At 41.5% G+C, this 19,772-nt stretch overlaps 1 protein-coding gene across 1 annotated transcript; it reads right to left on the bottom strand.

Moving 5' to 3' along the window:
• Positions 1 to 4,057: 4,057 nt before the first annotated feature.
• Positions 4,058 to 5,144, bottom strand: LOC142175360 (uncharacterized). The gene is made up of 2 exons (XM_075241944.1): positions 4,929 to 5,144; positions 4,058 to 4,843 (listed from the first exon to the last, which is right to left on the bottom strand). Exons 1-2 carry the CDS (start codon positions 5,142 to 5,144, stop codon positions 4,058 to 4,060), a joined length of 1,002 nt encoding a protein of 333 aa, XP_075098045.1.
• Positions 5,145 to 19,772: the final 14,628 nt, after the last annotated feature.

The raw sequence follows: 19,772 nt of genomic DNA, 5'->3' as shown, positions 1-19,772 counted from the left end.
TATTGAGGGATGGATCTTCCCTGGACATGGATCTTATCCGAATTATTTATAGTTGGGGATGGATCTTCCCCTAGGCTGGATTGGCCTTATACATTACTGAGTGACTGACTATCAGTCGATATGTGTGTGTATGTATGTATTTCCTGTCCGTTTTGTATTCCGGACAGATGTTATATTTTATTTTATATTCCTAGTTGATGCTCATGCACTTGTGACACCAGGTTTTGGGCGATTATGGGTTGCACTGTATTGGAATTTTTTAAGATATTATTATTTATTTTGTAAACTTCATCTTTTACTATTTAATTGAAGGAAATATGATTTCAGAAATATTAAAAATGAGAACCAAATTAAGTATTTATTTTTGGCTTGCCTGACCGCAGTGTCTGGCGCCATCACGACCTTTAATGGATTTTGGGTCGTGACACTGCAGCACCCCCCACAGTGAGCGCAGATGATTTATATTGAGGGATGGATCTTTCCTGGACATGGATCTTGTCCGAATCATTTATATTGAGGGATGGATCTTCCCTGGACATGGATCTTGTCCGAAGCATTTATATTGAGGGATGGATCTTCTGTGGACATGGATCTTGTCCGAATCATTTATATTGAGTGATGGATCTTCCCTAGGTATGGATCTTGCCCGAAGCATTTATATTGAGGGATGGATCTTCCCTGGGCATGGATCTTGCCCGAATCATTTATATTGAGGGATGGATCTTCCCTGGACATGGATCTTATCCGAATTATTTATAGTTGGGGATGGATCTTCCCCTAGGCTGGATTGGCCTTATACATTACTGAGTGACTGACTATCAGTCGATATGTGTGTGTATGTATGTATATGTATATATATATATATATATATATATATATATATATATATATATATATATATATATATGGGATGAATCTTTCCTGGGCTGGATTGGCCATATACAGTACTGAGTGATTGAGTATTTTGAGATTTGCGTATACGAGGTTTCCACTGAAGTGCATCACATACAGTATGTACATTGGCATATAGATATAGAGATGTCATATTCCTCGTATCATTTACAATTGAGCTATTTTACTTGTACTGAGTTTAACTATTAAACTTGAAAGCATGCCTACATTTTTGTACTGTTATTTTATATTGGACTATACCTGTTGAGCTCGTCACTACTTTCCCAAAGGTTAGTCTTCTTACTTATTGAATACATGGGGTCGGTTGTACTCATACTATACTTTTGCACCTTGCGTGTAGATTTCGGATGTTGATGTAGCTGCGTACGGCGAGAGCTGGATCTGAAGATGTACCTGCATCCCAGTTATTGCTGCCTCTTGTTCATGCTAGCTTTAGAATTTTAATTTGTTCATGTATAATTCAAACAGATGACATATTTGTTTTTCACACCAACTTTGTAAATTTTGAAACTTAGAAGCTCATGATTTGTACTACCAGTCCTTGGGGAGTGTATTAGAGTCAGTTAAATATTAATTGAATCGGATTGTGTTATTTGGCTTACCTAACGGGTGAGGTTAGGTGTAACACCCCGAAAAATTTCGAAGTACTTAAGTGTAAAGCGCGGTAAAGTTTGCAAAGAAAATAATGTTTCATGATGCCGGACTAGGCTTACGTATTTGAGGATTGTAGAAATTCTTCGCGGCGAGCTTGCGAACCGCGGCTCGGACTTTTTGGGTTGAACAATACACCGAAAAGTAAAGGAAAATATTCGGCAAAAAAGTGCATTTTTGCGGTCCATTATGCGACCGTAGAACCACTCTGCGGACCGCATAATGGCCGCAGAATGAGGCAGTTGATTTGGGTCAGTTGGAAGCAACTATGCGGTCGACTATGTGACCGCATAACTATTATGCGGTGCATTATGCAACCGCATAACAGTTATGCAGATCGCATAGTGACCGCATACACAGGCAGTTCTTTTGGCTATTTTGTAACCAAATATGCGCCCGATATGCGATCCGCATATCGGTTATGCGATCGCATACCTTGTTCCGGAGCTCCATTTTTGGGTTTTTAAAACCCGACCCTGTTTCGTCAAATACACTCTTTGGGCCATTTTTGAGACATAATCTGATATTTTAGAGTGAGAGAGAGTGCCCTAGAGTGAGAAGGTGTTCTTCCATAATTTTTCTTCAATTCTTGCTCAAGTTTTGGAAGATTAAGAAGGGAAGTTTACTAGGTCTTCATCCTAGAGGTAAGATTCTACACCCTAAACCCTAATTTCAAAATTTTCTGAAAATGGGTAACTAGCAAGATAAATTTCTGGGCATGAGAGTTGTTTATTTCACATGCATGTATTATCAAAAGGTGTAGGAATATTGTTGAGCTAAAAATGGTAAAGATTGGGTTGTGGTATGATGAACTCCTTCATAAAAAAGGACAATGAAACCTTATGTAGATGTAGTGTTTGATAAAATGCTCAAGTGAGCTAGAACCATGATCATCTTCCTAATTTTGATTCAATTTATTATATTTCTAAAATAGATTGAAGTTGCTAAGAATTCCGGAACGTTTTAGAGTGTAAGAAAGCTCAAGTGAGGTATGTTAGCTAAACTCTTCTCTTAGAATTGAATCCCACGATATTCATGTAAATTATGTAAGTCTCGAGTGATTCATTATGAAATTAGCTATTCCGAGTAAGATTGGGTTGAATGATATATGTTCAACAAGCATCACAAATGCTCTATTCATGTTATGTTACCAATTAAGGATGTGTTAAAATATGGGTTGTGCATTAATAATGTTTCGACTTTAAGTCAAGTTCAAATGAAGGCTATTATGCCAAATTTTGTGAAATATCTCTATGTGCATTAGACTCTAAATTGCTCTCATGTGTACTACACACTTTGATTTGAATTGTGTTTGTTGTTGATGATGAGGATGATATTTGAAATTGATAATGTGAGCATGAAATACTGAATATGGCCAACGTGCCAAGAATGATCTTATAATTATGGCCACTAGTGCCAATGAAATGAAAAGAATGTGAAAGTATTATGAAATGCGATGATTGATATAAAAAGGTTGATGTCTCAAATAAGACGACCTAGCCGATCGGGTCGTGATCGGACACCATGCCGCACACATGGTGGTGATTGTGCTGGAAATTATAATTGAAATGGTAATTGTGGTTGATGTCCCTAATGGATAGCCTAGCCGATCGGGTCGTAATCGGACTCCGTGTTAAAGATGGTGGTATTGATATTGAGAGAAATTATGGTTGATGCCTCTAATGAGATGGCCTAGCCGATCGAGTCGTGATCGGACTCCGTGCTGAGAGTACGGTGGTACTGGTTTTGTGAATAATGGTATTGTGAATAATAGTATTGAGGACAATGATATATCGATACTAAAAATCTCCCAATGTGAGCTATGAAAATTAATTTGAACATTGTCTTGATCCTAAATTGAGGTTTGAGGTTTGATGTTGATTAAGTCTTTCATTGATATTATGATAATCTTATTTGTATTATTTGTCATTCTATTGAGAGGGTGTTTATTTATACATACTAGTACTATTCGACCGTACTAACGTCCCTTTTGTTGGGGGAGCTGCATCTTTAAATGGATGAAGGTGGTTCCACAGCAGGAGATATTGATCAGTGATAGCAGTGCACCTTCTTCCCAGCTAACTTGGTGAGCCCCACTTCATTCCGGGGTCATAAATCTTTTGTACTTTGTGTATTCTGTTTGATGTATAGTCGGGGCCTTGTTGCCGGCATTATCATTGTACTCTTCTTTATCTATAGAGGCTCCGTAGACATAGTGTGGGTTGTGTATTGGTGCTGGAGAAAGACAAACTATGTTATGTTGTGGATGTATTACTTGTCAATTTGAGACTTTAAAAATGATGAAACAATTGGAAATGAATTGGTATTGTAGACATGATCACATTTTTATCTTATTAATGATAATATGTATTATCTCAATTCATGGATGATTTTGGGTAGAATGAAATCTAACAGGCTTGCTCGGTCGGGTTCACTCGGTTGAGCGTCGGTCGCGCTCCTCGGTTTTGGGGCGTGACATTAGGTGCCATCACGACTAGTTGGATTTTAGGTCGTGACATTCAGGTGGTAGAATACGATCACGAGGTGCAATGTCCCATTGTGATTGATCTGATATAGGAATAATTGTCCCATAATAAGCTTTCTTGAATGTCGACACATGATAAAATGGATGTACAAAGTCTTCTGGTTCACGGTGAGCAGTCATTATGGCGCTAACTCTGTGTCTACATGGTATACCTGTCACATCCCATTCTCTACAAGTGCATACATTTTTCTTGAGTTTTTTCACGTATATTTTCAACCCTTCATGAACCTCCCAAATTCCATTCCCAGCTTCTATTGGTTCACAATCTAAAGTTTGTTCTTTGGTCTCTTCAATCTTCTCCATGATCCTTGGACAAACTTGTCCATCGTAATCTTTAATCCATTCACATCTTTCTTGCAACCCACACATCATCTTTCTTCGAATGATCTCCAACATGGTTAGTATTGGTTGGTCTCTAGCTTCTTGAATCCAGTAGTTAAAGATTTCACAGTTATTATTGCTCAACATATCACATTTTGGCAATGTTGAAAAAGCTGACTTACTCCACTGGTTGGTTCCAATTTTTGACAACCATCGATGAGCTTCTGTATTTTCTTTCTTTATCAATTCCATATACTTTTCAAAATCTACAATAGTATATGATCTAGCTACTGCCCACATCAAGTCTTTCAGTTTTTTATCTTTGAACCTAAGTTTGAAATTGGCATACATATGCCTAACACAGAATCTGTGATCAACATTTGGCATGACTTTCTTAAAGGATTCAAGGAGACCCTAAAAAGTAAATTATACAATATTAGCTATGGAAAAAAGGAAGGAAAAAAAAGATAAGTTTATGTATAAAACGATAGATGCGTACCTTTTGTTGGTCAGACATAAAAGTCCATCCTTTTTCTTCAGGCACTCCAATTTGATCTATTAAGGATTCTAGGAACCATGTCCAGCTCTCTTTACACTCGGACTCCACAACTGCAATAGCTAATGGAAACATTTGGTTGTTCTCATCTCTTGCAATAGCTGCCATAAGTTGCCCTCTTAATGAGCCTTTTAAGAAACATGCATCTAAGCCAATCATAGGTCTACAACCTGACTGTATACGGTCGAAATAGATTTCGGCCTTCCTACGTTCGATTGAGCTCGAATGGTAATCAACCTGAGTGGGATTTTGGGATGAGTTCCGAAGGCAGTACAATCGAGCCTCGAGTTCGAAGGCTGATGGAGGACTCGGCTCGATACCTTTCTCGAGCCCGTGACCAAATCAATCCACAAGGCATTGCTTCGAGGTCAGAAATGTGCAACGCTCACCCCGGAGGTCGAACTCAAGCCAAAACTGAGGGCTCGACCCAATAACGATTCCGAGCCAGTGTCGAGCTCACAGACAAGAGTTGTTATAACCACACTAAGAAAGGGAATCTTGGCAGGAATCAAGGAAGAGATAATTTATCATGGGTCCTCCACTGTGTGCTTTATTTTATTATAAATGAAGTAGGATCCCTCTATTATAAAAGGAGGGGGATCCTTGTAAGAAAACAGGCATAATACACTATAAAAAAAGATCACTTCTTATATTCATTCCTTCGCTCGTTATTCCCGTTCTCATAGCCAAGAACACTCATATTTCTATTTCTCTATACGATTTGTGTCTAATTATATCGCATATCCTTAGAACCATACACAAATTTAATGTTATCTGATTTTTCGGGTAAACAGTTTGGCGTCCACCGTGGGGCTAAGGATAACAGTGGTTGTTTGATATAAATCTGCAGTACATACCAGTTTACAACTTCGAATCAGCAATGGCTTTACCTATCGACCACGAAGCCGGCCTTCAAGATGAGACCAACAATTTGGTATCCGGGGTGGGAAGGCCACTTGACGATGGCACTGAGGCTCGAATCGAAGTACCAAAACTTCGAGCCGAAGTACCGTTAGATGTCAATTCACAAGTGGCTCTTGAGGCGAACAAATATTCCGAACCAGAAAAAAGCATTCAGGGCAGCACCCAATCCGTAGCTCGAGTCACCCATAATGTGGGGGAAATCAGAGTCAGCTTGCGCATGATCTTCGAGATGTTACAAGCCCAACAAATAGCGATAGCTTAGTTGCAGAGCCAAACTCATATACAAAGCAGGCCGGATCCCAATCCGCTTCGAAAATCACCCCCAAAACGGAGCCCGCCATAGTGAAATCCAACGGGCAAGAATCGGGGACCACTCCCGAAATTACTAAATTGCTCGAGGAACTCACAAAATGAGTCGAAGCCAACGACAAGAAAGTGGAAAAATACAATGCCAGGGTCGATTAGATCCCGGGAGCTCCGCCAATGATAAAAGGGTTGGATTCAAAAAAATTCATACAAAAGCCTTTTCCCTCGAGTGCGGCCCCAAAACCAATCCCCAAAAAATGTTGTATGCCCGAAATTCCCAAATATAACGGTACGACCAATCATAACGAACATGTCACCTCTTACACATGTTCCATCAAGGGTAACGATTTGGAGGACGATGAGATCGAATCCGTATTGTTGAAAAACTTCGGGGAGACCCTCTCGAAGGGAGCGATGAATTGGTATTACAATCTGCCGCCAAATTTCATCGATTCTTTTGCCATGTTAGCTGATTTATTCATAAAGGCACATGCTGGAGCCATAAAGGTTGCAACAAGGAAATCAAACCTCTTCAAAGTAAAGCAAAGGGGTAATGAAATGCTGAGGGAATTTGTATCCCGATTCCAAATGGAACGCATGGAATTACCACCGGTCATAGATGATTGGGTTGTCCAAGCTTTCACCCAAGGGTTGAATGAGCAGAGTTCGATAGCATCACATCAGCTGAAGCAAAATTTGATCGAGTATCCAGCAATAACTTGGGCAGATATACACAACCGATATCAGTCAAAAATTAGGGTCGAAGATAACCAGTTGGGAGCTCCGTCTGTATCCGTGCATCAGAACAGGACAACTGCTAAAAACCAAAGGGAGATCGACAGAGAACAAAGGTCGAACAAAGACCGATATCATCCATACGTCACAGATCGGATGAACAACAGTTCAACATGCAACACCACCCGAAATAATTGAAGGATTGATCGAGGGCAAAATTCTCTGGGACTTATGAGCAAGAGAGGCTTTGATAAATATGCTGATCCTATAGCAGCACCTCGGTTATCAGAATATAACTTCAGCGTTGATGCATCCGCCATCGTGTCTGCTATCAGACGCATCCGAGACACTAGATGGCCTCGACCAATGCAGACTGATCCTGCCTAAAGGAATCCCAATCAAACATGCGAATATCATGGCACCCATGGCCACAGAACGGAAGATTGCAGGCAACTAAGAGAGGAAGTAGCCCGGTTATTTAACAAAGGCCACCTTCGGGAATTTTTGAGCGATAGGGCGAGGAACCATTTTAAAAACATGGATGTCAACAAGCAAAACGAGCAGGAAGGGCCGCAGCATGTCATTCACATGATCATTGGCGGTGCCGATACCCCTCAGGGACCTGTGCTTAAATGCACTAAAACATAGATTGTGAAAGAAAAATAATCTCGAACTCAGGATTATACACCCATAGGAACCTTGTCCTTCAACGATGAAGATGCAGAAGGGGTCGTACAACCTCATAACAATGCACAAGTAATATCTATACTCATGAATAAAACTAAAGTTAAGCGTGTGTTGATAGATCCAGGTAGCTCGGCCAACATCATCAGATTGAAGGTCATAGAACAGCTCGGCCTGCGGGACCAGATCGTACCCGCAGCCCTGGTTCTAAACAGATTCAATATGACATGTGAAACCACCAAAGGTGAGATAATTCTGCCGGTAAACGTGGCCGGAACCATCCAGGAAACGAAGTTTCACGTGATCGAAGGCGACATGAGGTACAACGCCCTTTTCGGAAGGGCATGGATCCACAACATGAGATCCGTACCTTCGACCCTACACCAGGTCCTCAAATTCGCAACATAGAGAGGAGTCAAAACAGTGTACGGAGAACAACCAGCTGCAAAAGAAATGTTTGCCATCGAGGAAGCCAAATCGATATCTTCGCGTTCGTTAGTAAAGGGATCGGCCTCGGAAGGAGAACGAGACACCAAATAGCAATCATAGACATCGGCTTCGACCTAACCAGATAACCAGATGATCGAAGAAGATGATGATTAGAGGGTCCCTCGGTCCTTCGTGATCCCCGATGACTCCGACGCCACCAAGTCAACAATCGAGGAATTGGAACAAGTAACACTAATCGAGCACTGGCCCGAACAAAAGGTATACCTTGGATTAGGGCTGATCCCAGAACTCAAAAATAAACTTGTTCAATTTCTTATCGATAACATTGATTATTTTGCCTGGTCCTATTTAGATATAACAGGAATTCCACCAGACATAACGACGCATCGGCTAAGCTTGGACCCTAAGTTCAGAGCGGTAAAGCAAAAGAGAAGACCCCAGTCTGAGGTAAAACATGCATTCATAAAAGACGAGGTAACCAAACTTCTCAAGATAGGGTCCATTCGGGAGGTGAAATATCCCGAATGGTTAGCCAATATAGTTGTAGTGACTAAAAAGGAAACAAACTTAGAATGTGCGTGGACTATAAGGATCTAAACAAAGCATGCCCCAAAGATTCTTTTCCACTACCCAACATCGACCGCATGATCGATGCCACGGCCGGTCATGAGATCTTCACTTTTCTCGATGCCTATTTCGGGTATAATCAAATCCGGATGAACCCGGAGGACCAGGAAAAGACTTCGTTTGTCACCAAATATGGAACATATTGTTATAATATGATGCCCTTCGGGCTAAAAAATGTGGGGGCTACCTACCAATGCCTAGTAAATAAAATGTTTGAAGAACAAATAGGTAAAGTAATGGAAGTTTATAATGATGACATGCTAGTTAAGTCCCTGCGCGCAGAGGACCATCTGACCCATTTGCAGGAAACGTTCGAGATTTTGAGGAAATACAACATGAAGCTCAACCCCGAAAACTGTGCTTTCGGGATCGATTCGGGCAAGTTCCTCGGCTTCATGGTGTCAAATCGGGGGATCGAGATTAACCCCGATAAAATCAAGGCCATTGAAGACATCACCAATGTGGACAGTGTAAAAGCTGTACAAAGGCTAACGGGACGAATTGCGGCCCTAGGCCGATTCATTTCGAGATCATCAGATCGAAGTCACAAATTTTTCTCCCTACTCAAAAAGAAGAACGATTAAGCTTGGACCCCGGAATGCCAACAGGCACTGAAGGAACAAAAACAATATCTGTCGAGCCCACCACTGCTTCACACTCCGAAAGCAGACGAAAAACTTTTCTTATACCTGGCAGTATCAAAAATCGCAGTAAGCGGTGTCCCAGTTTGGGAAGAGCAAGGTATGCAACTTCCCATTTATTATATAATTCGAACCTTAGGAGAAGCAGAAGCTAGATATCCACACTTAGAAAAATTGGCACTTGCACTATTAAGCGCCTCTAGAAAGTTACGAACATACTTTCAATGTCACCTCATATGTGTATTAACAACTTACCCACTTCGTAATATTTTGCACAAGCCCGAACTATCGGGCCGATTGGCCAAATGGGTTGTCGAATCAGTGGGTACGATATCGAATATCAACCTCGTACAGCCATCAAATCTCAAATTTAAGCAAGCTTCGTGGCCGATTTCACGCCAACCCTCGTACCCAAAGTCGAAAAAGAATTCTTGCTAAAGTCGGGTACGTCCTCGAGGGTATGGACCTTTTTTATGGACGGGGCCTCGAACGTGAAAGGGTCCAGTTTGGGCATAGTTTTAAAGCCACCCACAGGTAACACTATTAGGCAATCTATTAAAACTACCAGGTTGACTAACAACGAGGCCGAGTATGAGGCCATGATTGCAGGTCTCGAGCTAGCCAAAAACTTGGGAGCAAACGTCATCAAAGCCAAATGCGACTCTCTGTTGGTGGTAAGTCGGGTAAACAAAACCTTTGAAGTTAGAGAGGATAGAATGCAAAGGTATTTGGATAAACTACATGTCACTTTGCACCATTTCAAACAGTGGACTTTACAGCACGTTCCACGAGAGCAAAATAGTGAGGCTGATGCACTTGCGAATTTAGGATCATTGGTCGAGGAAGGTGATTTGAGCTCGGAGACTATCATTCAACTCTCGAGATCCATGATCGAAGAAGGTCATGCCAAGATAAATTCTACAAACTTAACCTGGGATTGGAGAAACAAGTATATTGAATACTTAAATAACAGAAAGCTCCCATCAGAACCTAAAGATTCAAGAGCCCTACTGACTAAAGCTACTCCATTCACGGTGGCTTCAGATGGAACGTTATATCGAAGGACATTCGATGGACCATTGGTAGTATGCTTAGGTCCAGGAGATACCGATTACATCTTATGCGAGGTGCACGAGGGTACTTGTGGAAATCATTCCGGTGCTGATCCATTAGTCCGAAAAATAATCAGGGCAGGGTATTATTGGATTGATATGGGTAAAGATGCGAAAGAATTTGTTCGAAAATGTGACAAATGTTAAAGGTTTGCACCAATGATCCATCAACCCGGAGAGCAACTTCACTCGGTCCTATCCCCATGGCCATTCATGAAATGAGGAATGGATATCGTCGGCCTTCTGCCATCGACCCCAGGTAAAGCCAAATTCATCTTATTTATGACTGGCTATTTCTCTAAATGGGTTGAAGCACAGGCGTTTAAGAAAGTAAGAGAGAAAGAAGTTATAGACTTTATATGGGATCATATCATATGTCGATTCGGGATACCCGCCGAAATAGTATGTGACAATGGGAAACAATTTGTGGGCAGCAAAGTGACAAAATTCTTCAAAGACCACAGAATAAGAAGGATATTATCAACACCGTATCACCCCAGTGGGAACGGACAGACCGAATCAATGAACAAAACCATCGTTCAAAACCTAAAGAAGAGGTTGAACGATGCTAAAGGAAAGTGGAGAGAAATTCTACTCGGAGTCCTTTGGGCATATCGAATGACGTCGAAATCCAGTACGGGGGCAACCCTATTCTCCTTAGTATATGGGTCTGAGGCATTGATACCAGTCGAAGTCGGCAAGCCCAGTACCAAATTTCGATACACGATAGAAAAATCAAATAACGAGGCTATGAACACTAGCCTCGAATTATCAGACGAAAGAAGAGAAGCTGCTCTCGTCCAATTGGCCGCCCAAAAGCAGCGAGTCGAAAGATATTATAATCGAAGAACCAAGCTCTGTCATTTCAAGCCCGGGGACTTAGTGCTAAGGAAAGTCACCATTAATATCAGAAATTCGAACAAAGGAAAACTAGGACCAAATTAGGAAGGACCATATCAGGTTCTCGAGAACGTCGGAAAGGGATCATATAGGCTCGGCATTATAAACGGCAAACAGCTATCAAGCAATTGGAATGTGTTACATTTAAAACTATACTCTGCTAAGGTACGACCCTTTCATATTCGTTTACATTTCAAAACTGACCCTTGCAGAAGTCCGAGCAGGAGCTAAGATGGACCCTTTACCATAGATCTGAAAGCACGCGTTGCACTCTTTTTCCCTTAGACCGGTTTTATCCCAAATAGGTTTTTCGGCAAGGTTTTTAACGAGGCAACCAATGATCATGCTGCACTTACAAACAGTATCCGAGGCCTCCTTACAATCAACCTCGAATACTAGGGGGCATTATCCTTCAAACATATCAAGTTCTGATGCAGGAAAGTTATTTCGCAACAACGGGGTTCCAATAGGAAAAGTTGTAAGAGCCAAATGGTCAAAACAAAACATGCTCATGTAGTTGACCCGAACATAGGCCCGAAACATGAACACATGTATAGTGACTTGCAAAGAAAGTTCTTCCCGACATCTTATATCCAAGAAAAACTCCCCTATTTGGAGATTTATTACACAAACAGAGTTAAGATAAATTCGACCACTAAGCCCATGGGCTACTTTATTTTGAGTTTGAATCATTCACTCGACTACTAAGCCTACGGGCTACTTTCATTTCGAGTTCGAACAAGCACTCAATCGACCATTATGCCTATGGGGCTACATTATTTTGAGTTCGAATCATTCGCTCGATCACTAAGCCTGCGTGCTACTTTCATTTCTAGTTCGAACAAGCACTCACTCGACCATTACACCTATGGGGCTACATTACTTCGAGTTCGAATCATTCTCTCGATCACTAAGCCTACGGGCTACTTTCATTTCGAGTTTAAGCAAGCACTCACTCGACCATTACGCCTACGGGCTACTTTACTTTGAGTTCGAATCATTCACTCGACCATTACGCCTACAGGCTACATCACTTCAAGTTCGAGCAAGCACTTACTCGACCATTATGCCTACAAGCCACTTCCATTTTGAGTTCGAGAAAGCACTCACTCGACCATTACGCCTACGGGCTACTTCCATTTCGAGTTCGAGCAAGCACTCACTCGACCATTACGTCTATGGGTTACTTTAATTTCGGATTCGAGCAAGCACTCGACAACTAAGCCTACGGGCTATTTCCAGTTCGAGCAAGCACTCACTCGACCATCACGCCTACCAGCTATATTACTTCGAGTTCGAATCATTCACTCGACAACTAAGCCTACGGGCTATTTCCACTTCGAATTCAATCAAGCACTCACTCGACCATTACGCCTACGAGCTACATTACTTCAAGTTCGGATCATTGACTCGACCAATAATCCTAAGGGCTACATTACCTCAAATTTGAATAAATTTGGTTAAGTTGTTTAAATCTCTATGAAAACATTCATAAAGCATGTATAAAGACTTCACAAAATAGAAGCAGGTCGGCAAGGTTGTCTATATACAAAATTATCTACATAATTGATTACAAACGGAAAAGCTAAGGACTAAGCTTACTGGTCATCCTCAGGAGCGGTTTCTCCCCTATCGGCTCTCCCCCCCCCCCCCCATTTTCGAATTCTCTCTTGCTACCATCATTATCATCATCGCCATCAGAAGCCAAGGCTTCAGCTTCAGCTTTGAGCTCTTTATCCTTTTTTATCTCTTCAGCAAGGTTGAAACCTCGAGCATGTATCTCCTCGAGGGTCTCCCTCCGAGACCGACAGTTAGCAAGTTCGGCAATCTAATGTGCTCGAGTGTCGGCAGTATCCTCCACCTCTCGTGCCTCCATCTGAGCAGCCTCGGCATCAGCCCGATACACAGCAATGGACTTGTCCGCCATGGCTTTCGACGACTCAACCTCTGCCTTGGCCTCAGCAAGCTGTGTTTCAAGCTCCTCGATCCTCTTAGCCTGAGCCGAACCCTTTTGCGTGACGCTTCGAAGCTGAACATCGGCCAATAATAATTTGGCCAATATGGTTTCTTTTTCCGCAGCCAGGCGGTCGATAGTCTCCTTCCACTGATTACATTCAGCCTTGATTTGATCGACTTCTTCCCGAAGTAACCCGATCTTTTCAACCTTCTACTGTAGTTGAGATAACGAAGGGTTAACTTCCACAGTTGAGTCAAACCCATACTTTAACAGAACGAGGCTCACCTGCTTATCTAGCTCGGCCTCTTCTTCACGAGCCTTAGCCAAATCTTCTTGGAGGTCCTTTATAGCCTCGTCCTTTTGGCTGCAAAGAAGCCGTAGGGAATCTCTCTCCCCTGAGACCTTCTGAAGCTCGACCTCGCACTGGATGAGGTTGACTCAAAACCTACTAATGGCCTGCACAATAGGGAAAGAACACAAGTCAAGTTTGGAAAAGAACAAAGAAACCAAGTACAGTAAAATCATTACCCGAGAAATGAAATGTTGGGCCTCCTCTAGGAGAAGGGAAGCATCACCAATGTCGGAGGCATCATCGACTCCAGTAAAGCAATCCCGAAAAGGGTCCCCTACACTAGTGCCTCCACCCATATCGGGGGTCTTCAACTCTCGTGCCTCCTTTAATGCCTCCTCAAAAAAGGTTGGAAGAGAAGGCAAATGACCCATTGTCATGGTCTCAAGCGAATCACTCGGGATGCTCTAATTGAGACTCGGGGTACCGGAATCAACCCCGACCGGTATAACCGCCATCGGCTCAGAAACTCTAGCGACCTCGATAACTTTCACAGATCGGACCAACAAAACCGAGGCATCATCTTTTTCTTCTTCTTCTTCTCTCAATCGTTCGACCGAGTCCATCGAAAGAGTGATTGCTTTCCTCCTCACCCTTCGAGTTTTGTGCTTGGGGTCCTCTGGCCGAGAGACAGCTTTTCGCTTCTTATCTTTCCCCGGTTTCAGAACCGTGGACTTGGTTCCTTCTTCACCACTTGAAGGCCTTAAAGCGGCATCCTTGGTTACACCTGCATGAAAAGAAACCGGTGATGAGTGGAGCATAAAAAATATTCTGAAGAATAAGAGAAGTAACCCTTACCATGATTCTTGGCCTCCCATCTACCTTTTGCCAAATCACGCCAAGCGCGTTTGGCATAAGTGGAAGTCGAGGCTAACTTCCGAACCTAATCCTTAAGGTCGGGTACCGCTTGTGGCATCCAAGGGGAAGCTGTATATCGGAGAAAGACATCAGATAAAATCAGAAAAAGATACGAAAACAACGTCTTACGAAAACCACTTATGGTCGAAATTCCATTCCTCGGGGAACGGCATCTTCTCTTCCGGAATTAGGTCACGGCTCCTCACTTGGATATAACGGCCCATCCAACCTCGATCCTTGTCTTCGTCGATGCTCGACATCAAAGCCTTCGATGCCCGATGATGAAGCCTGATTAGTCCTCGAAATATTTGAAGCCGATACAGTCGTATGAGGTGACTCAGGGAAAATTCCAGCCCCCCGGCCTTGTTGGAGAAGAAACGGAGTAAGGTTACTATACGCCATAGAGAGGGATGAATTTGACCAAGGGTGACCTGATATCTCTTGCAAAAATCAATGATCACCGGGTCGACGGGACCCAGCGTGAAGGGGTAAGTATAAACACTTAAAAACCCCTCCACATAGGTGATGACGCTCTCTTTAGGGGAGGGAATTTGCAACATAACTTCGGGACCCCAGCTGCAGTCTTTTCTCATAGCCTCGAGATGACCCTTTATTATCGAGCACATGTACATCGACACATGCTCGCATCGACCCGGAACAGATGAAGGATTCTCAACCTTAAAATCGATCTTCAGAGTACACGGGCCGGGAACATACTCATAGGTAGGCGGCTCCACCGGTGTCTTGTTGCCGGACGGCCATGAAGAAGAAGCTTTCTCCTTCTGAGGTACAGTTTTCGAAGTTTTGGCCATTGATATAAGAGAAAGAAAGGCAAAAGAAGATGGAAAATTGATACAGATGGCTCTACAAGTGGCGGAAAAGAGAGAAAGGGTAAGGAAATTTGGAAGAATGAAAGATGTAAAAGTGGTGAATGTTAGATGGAGGGGTTATTTATAGGCTTGCATCGTGACGGTTCAATATCAGAGATGGCCGACCACCGACTGACAGGCATTAAATACCTTGAAAAGACTAAATCGATAGGACAGCTATCACATACGTCACGATTGAGCCCTGTGAAAATGTCAGCTTATAACCCGATCGAACCGTCGAAGCTCATATCAATTCTCACCACATCCTTACGTTCGAAATAGATTTCGGCCTTCCTACGTTCGATCGAGTGCGAATGGTAATCAACCTGAGTGGGATTTTGGGATGAGTTTCGAAGGCAGTACAATCGAGCCTCGAGTCCGAAGGCTGATCGAGGACTCGGCTCGATACCTTTCTCGATTCCGTGACTAAATCGATCCGCAAGGCATTGCTTCGAGGTCAGAAATGCGCTACGCCCACCCCGGAGGTCGAACTCAAGCCAAAACTGAGGGCTCGACCCAATAACGAGTCCAAGCCAATGTCGAGCTCACAGACAAGAGCTGTTATAACCCCACTAAGAAAGGGAATCTTGGCGGGAATCAAGGAAGAGACAATTTATCATGGATCCTCCACTGTGTGCTTTATTTTTTTATAAATAAAGTAGGATCCCTCTATTATAAAAGGAGGGGGATCCTTGTAAGAAAACAGGCATAATACATTGTAAAAAAAGATCACTTCTTATATTCATTCCTTGGCTCGCTATTCCCGTTCTCATAGCCAAGAACACTCATATTTCTATTTCTCTATATGATTTGTGTCGAATTGTATCGCATATCCTTATAACCATACATAAATTTAACGTTATCTGATTTTTCGGGTAAACATTGACATAAACCCTTCTTTCAAAGCAGAAAACATGATGAACACTCTCTTGAACTCTCTTGACATAAATCCTCCATAATGAATTTCCAATGTTACCTTGTCCGCCATGATTTCTGTAGGATAAGTAAAGTTGAATAATTGCACTCCTATAATAATCTTAATATACAAAGAATGCACATAAATAAAATAAAATTTTACATAGCAACAATTTTTTCATTTAATAGTGAGAAGAACCTCTAATTGTGTTTCACTTAAGGTGACTATCTTTTCTTGAACTTTGATATATGATTTTCTCTATTACACGAATTTTAGGAATGACCTCAAAATAACAAAAAAAAATATCTTAAAATTTTAAAGCAAGGAAACTCAAGTATTATTTTGGATGAAAATATTACACTTCACCTTATAGTAAAATGCCATGTTAGGCTAGCAAGACACTGGAAATCTTCAGATGAAAGTGTTTGAATAAATTTGCATCGATTTGGTGCAAATGATGAGGACCCCAAGAATCCCAATTGAGAAGATATAGACAAAAAAAATAAAAGTCTAGAAGTGAAGCTCTCGGGTGGAATTACTTGTTGTTGGATCGAAGAAATATGGATTCATCGATGGAAATTGACAAAGATAAAGATACTAGATTGGACGGATAAAACTTTACCCAGTTGTAAATCATTACATATAATGAAAACATTCTTAAGTGAAAATTAAAAAGTGAAAGAGATGTGTTGTGATGACCCGATAGGTCATCTTTAAATTTAATAAATATTTTTGTGTTCTAAAATCTCAAATAGCACCTTTAAGTATTTCTCAACTTACGGGTGTAGTCCGTAAATTTTTTCGAAAGTTTTTATGTGAAAAATTGATTAAAATAGGAAATAAAGCTTTAAAACCCAACTCAGTTGACTTCGATCAACGTTTTGAGCAAATGGATCCGGATCAGTATTTTGACAGTTCCGATAGGTCTGTATCGTGATTTGGGACTTGGGCGTATACCCAGAATCGAATTCGGAGTTCCCTAGCTCAAATTATCGCCATTTAACGGAAACTAGAAATCTAAAGGCTAAAGATTTTCAAAGTTTGACCGTGAATTTGACTTTATCGATATCGGACTCGGATTGAGATTTTGAGAGTTGGAATAGCTCTATCATGTCATTTGGGACTTACCTGCAAAATTTGAGATTATTCCGGATTGAATTGACATGTTTCAGCGTGAGTTATAGAATTGAAAATTTCATAAACTCATAAGTCTGAATCGAGGCGTGAATTATAGTTTCGACATTGTTTGACGTGATTTGAGACCTGAGTAGGTCCGCGTTATGTTACGCGACTGGTTGGTATATTTGAACGGAGTCCCGAGTGGCTTAGGTGAGTTTCGGGGTGAGTTTTGAACGAGTTTGGGCATTTCAGCATTCTGATAATGTTCTGGAACAGTTGAAGTGCGGAAGGCACATTTTGTAGTGTGAATGTGTGGCCGCAAACTCCCAAAGTGCGGAGGCAGTGGTAATTGTGCGAACCGCAGTTGAAAATGTGCTGACCGCAGTTGAAATTGTGCGGTCCGCAGAATTCCTCTCGCGGCCGCAGAAAGGAGATTCTGCAAGTTCAATGGTCCGACTTCGTAAGATTATATCTTTTAATTTACAAGGAATTTGGAGATGATTCAACAAAAAGTTGTAGCCCTTTGAATTTAGTTTCCAGAAAGGTATACCATTAATCATTTGAACATTTGTAAAGAAGGTCATGGTCAATGTACTGAAGCCTAGTAGTGCAGAGCTACTGAAGAGCGGCTGCACAATTTGTATTACGGCCGCAGAATGTGGGATGTGAGGACCACACAAAAAGAATGTGTAGTCACCACATTGGGAGATCAGATGTGGTACCATATAAATGAGGGTTTCATCTCATTTTTCATTTTTAGACCTAGAGAGCTCGGTTTGTGATGATATTTTGTGGGTTTTTCAAGAAATTCAACGGGGTAAGTGATTCTAACTCGGATTTTGTTAATATACATGAATATATCATTGTTTTCATCATTCAATTAGCATTTTGAGATGGAAATTTGGGACAAATTATAGAAACTTCATAAAATAAAAATTTAGGATTTGAAAGGCAAACCGATATCGGAACTATGTTAGGACACTTTCACAAGCATACACGTAGTTAAGCACTCTTATCGGATAAGAGGTCTTCTTGATATTGTTGAGTATAGATGTACACCCTTGCTTACTTGCTTTCTATATGAGAATGGCTCTATTTGGCACGCTAGTCGTCAGTGCGGTTATGAGGTGTAATGAGGGCATAGGATGCCAAGTGTTAAGGTTCAGGTATTGAGACCCGTGAGTTGTGATTTGTCCGAGGTTCGGTACTTCGTGGAGTTTATTGACTGAAACTTGATGTGGAAACGATCGTTGTGGTTGACGGATTACTTGTCTTTTCTATATCTGTGATTTCGGATTTTTGTTGCGTTTTCGTTCATCCCTCTGTGTCATTATTTTGGTATTCCGCTGATACTTGTTGTTGTCCTTTCCTATTGCAATTACTGTACTGTTAGACATATCGCGTAGTTTTTTTTATGTAGATATTATACTCTGTTATTTCTATACGTATACTTTGTTCAGGTTATTCAGTCCAGTAGGTGTCTTAACTGTACCTCGTCACTACTCCATTGAGGTTAGTCTTGATACTTGCTGGATACCGACATAGTGTACTCATACTACACTTTTGCATATTTTTGTGCAGATCTAGGTATTTCAAAGTCAGTTGATCATTAGCTAGCTGTGCGGACTGTTGCTGTGGAGACTCAAGGTAAATTTGTCGCTGCGTTCGCAGGTTTCGGAGACATCTTCCTATTTTGTATTCATATTGTTTTTACCTATTTCCAAACAGTTGTATTTAGAAGTTGTAGCAAACTTTGTAGAGCTTATGACTTGTACTACCGGTTTTGGAAATTGTAAATTTTATAAAGATTTCTTTTTCAAAAGTTGTTAGATGTAATTTAATTATTGTTGTTATTCAGTAAATATTAGGCTTACCTAGTCCCTAAGACTAGGTGTCATCACGATACCCAACAGAGGGAAAATAGGGTCATGACAGTGGCCACAAACTCCCAAAGTGTGAAGGCAGTGGTAATTGTGCGAACCGCAGTTGAAAATGTGTGGACCGTAGTTGAAATTGTGCGGTCCGCAGAATTCCTCTCGCGGCCGCAGAAAGGAATTCTACAGGTTCGATGGTCCGACTTCGGAAGCTTATATCTTTTAATTAATAAGGAATTTTGAGATGATTCAAAAATGAAAGTTTGAGTCTAGCTTCCAGAAAGGTATACCATTAATTATTTGGACATTTGTAGAGAATGTTATGGTCAATTTACTAAAGCCTAGTAGTGCAGAGCTGCTGAAGTGCGGCCGCACAATTTGGATTGAGGCCGCAAAATGTGGGATGTGCGGACCGCACAAAAACAATATGCGGTCAGCACATTGGGAGATCAGATGTGGTACCGTA

Source organism: Nicotiana tabacum, chromosome 21 (assembly GCF_000715075.1).
Source record: "Nicotiana tabacum cultivar K326 chromosome 21, ASM71507v2, whole genome shotgun sequence".
NCBI classification, from domain to species: Eukaryota; Viridiplantae; Streptophyta; class Magnoliopsida; order Solanales; family Solanaceae; genus Nicotiana; species Nicotiana tabacum.
The sequence above is the reverse complement of the archived record's forward strand: the minus strand, read 5'-3'. Positions and strand labels throughout refer to the sequence as shown.

What these genes read in the sequence shown, in the direction of transcription:
- LOC142175360 (XM_075241944.1), bottom strand. Translation starts at nt 5,144, where the DNA reads ATGATTGGCTTAGATGCATGTTTCTTAAAAGGCTCATTAAGAGGGCAA. An exon ending in TTATGTCTGACCAACAAAAG is followed by an intron (nt 4,844 to 4,928) that starts GTACGCATCTAT and finishes TTTACTTTTTAG; the next exon opens with GGTCTCCTTGAATCCTTTAA.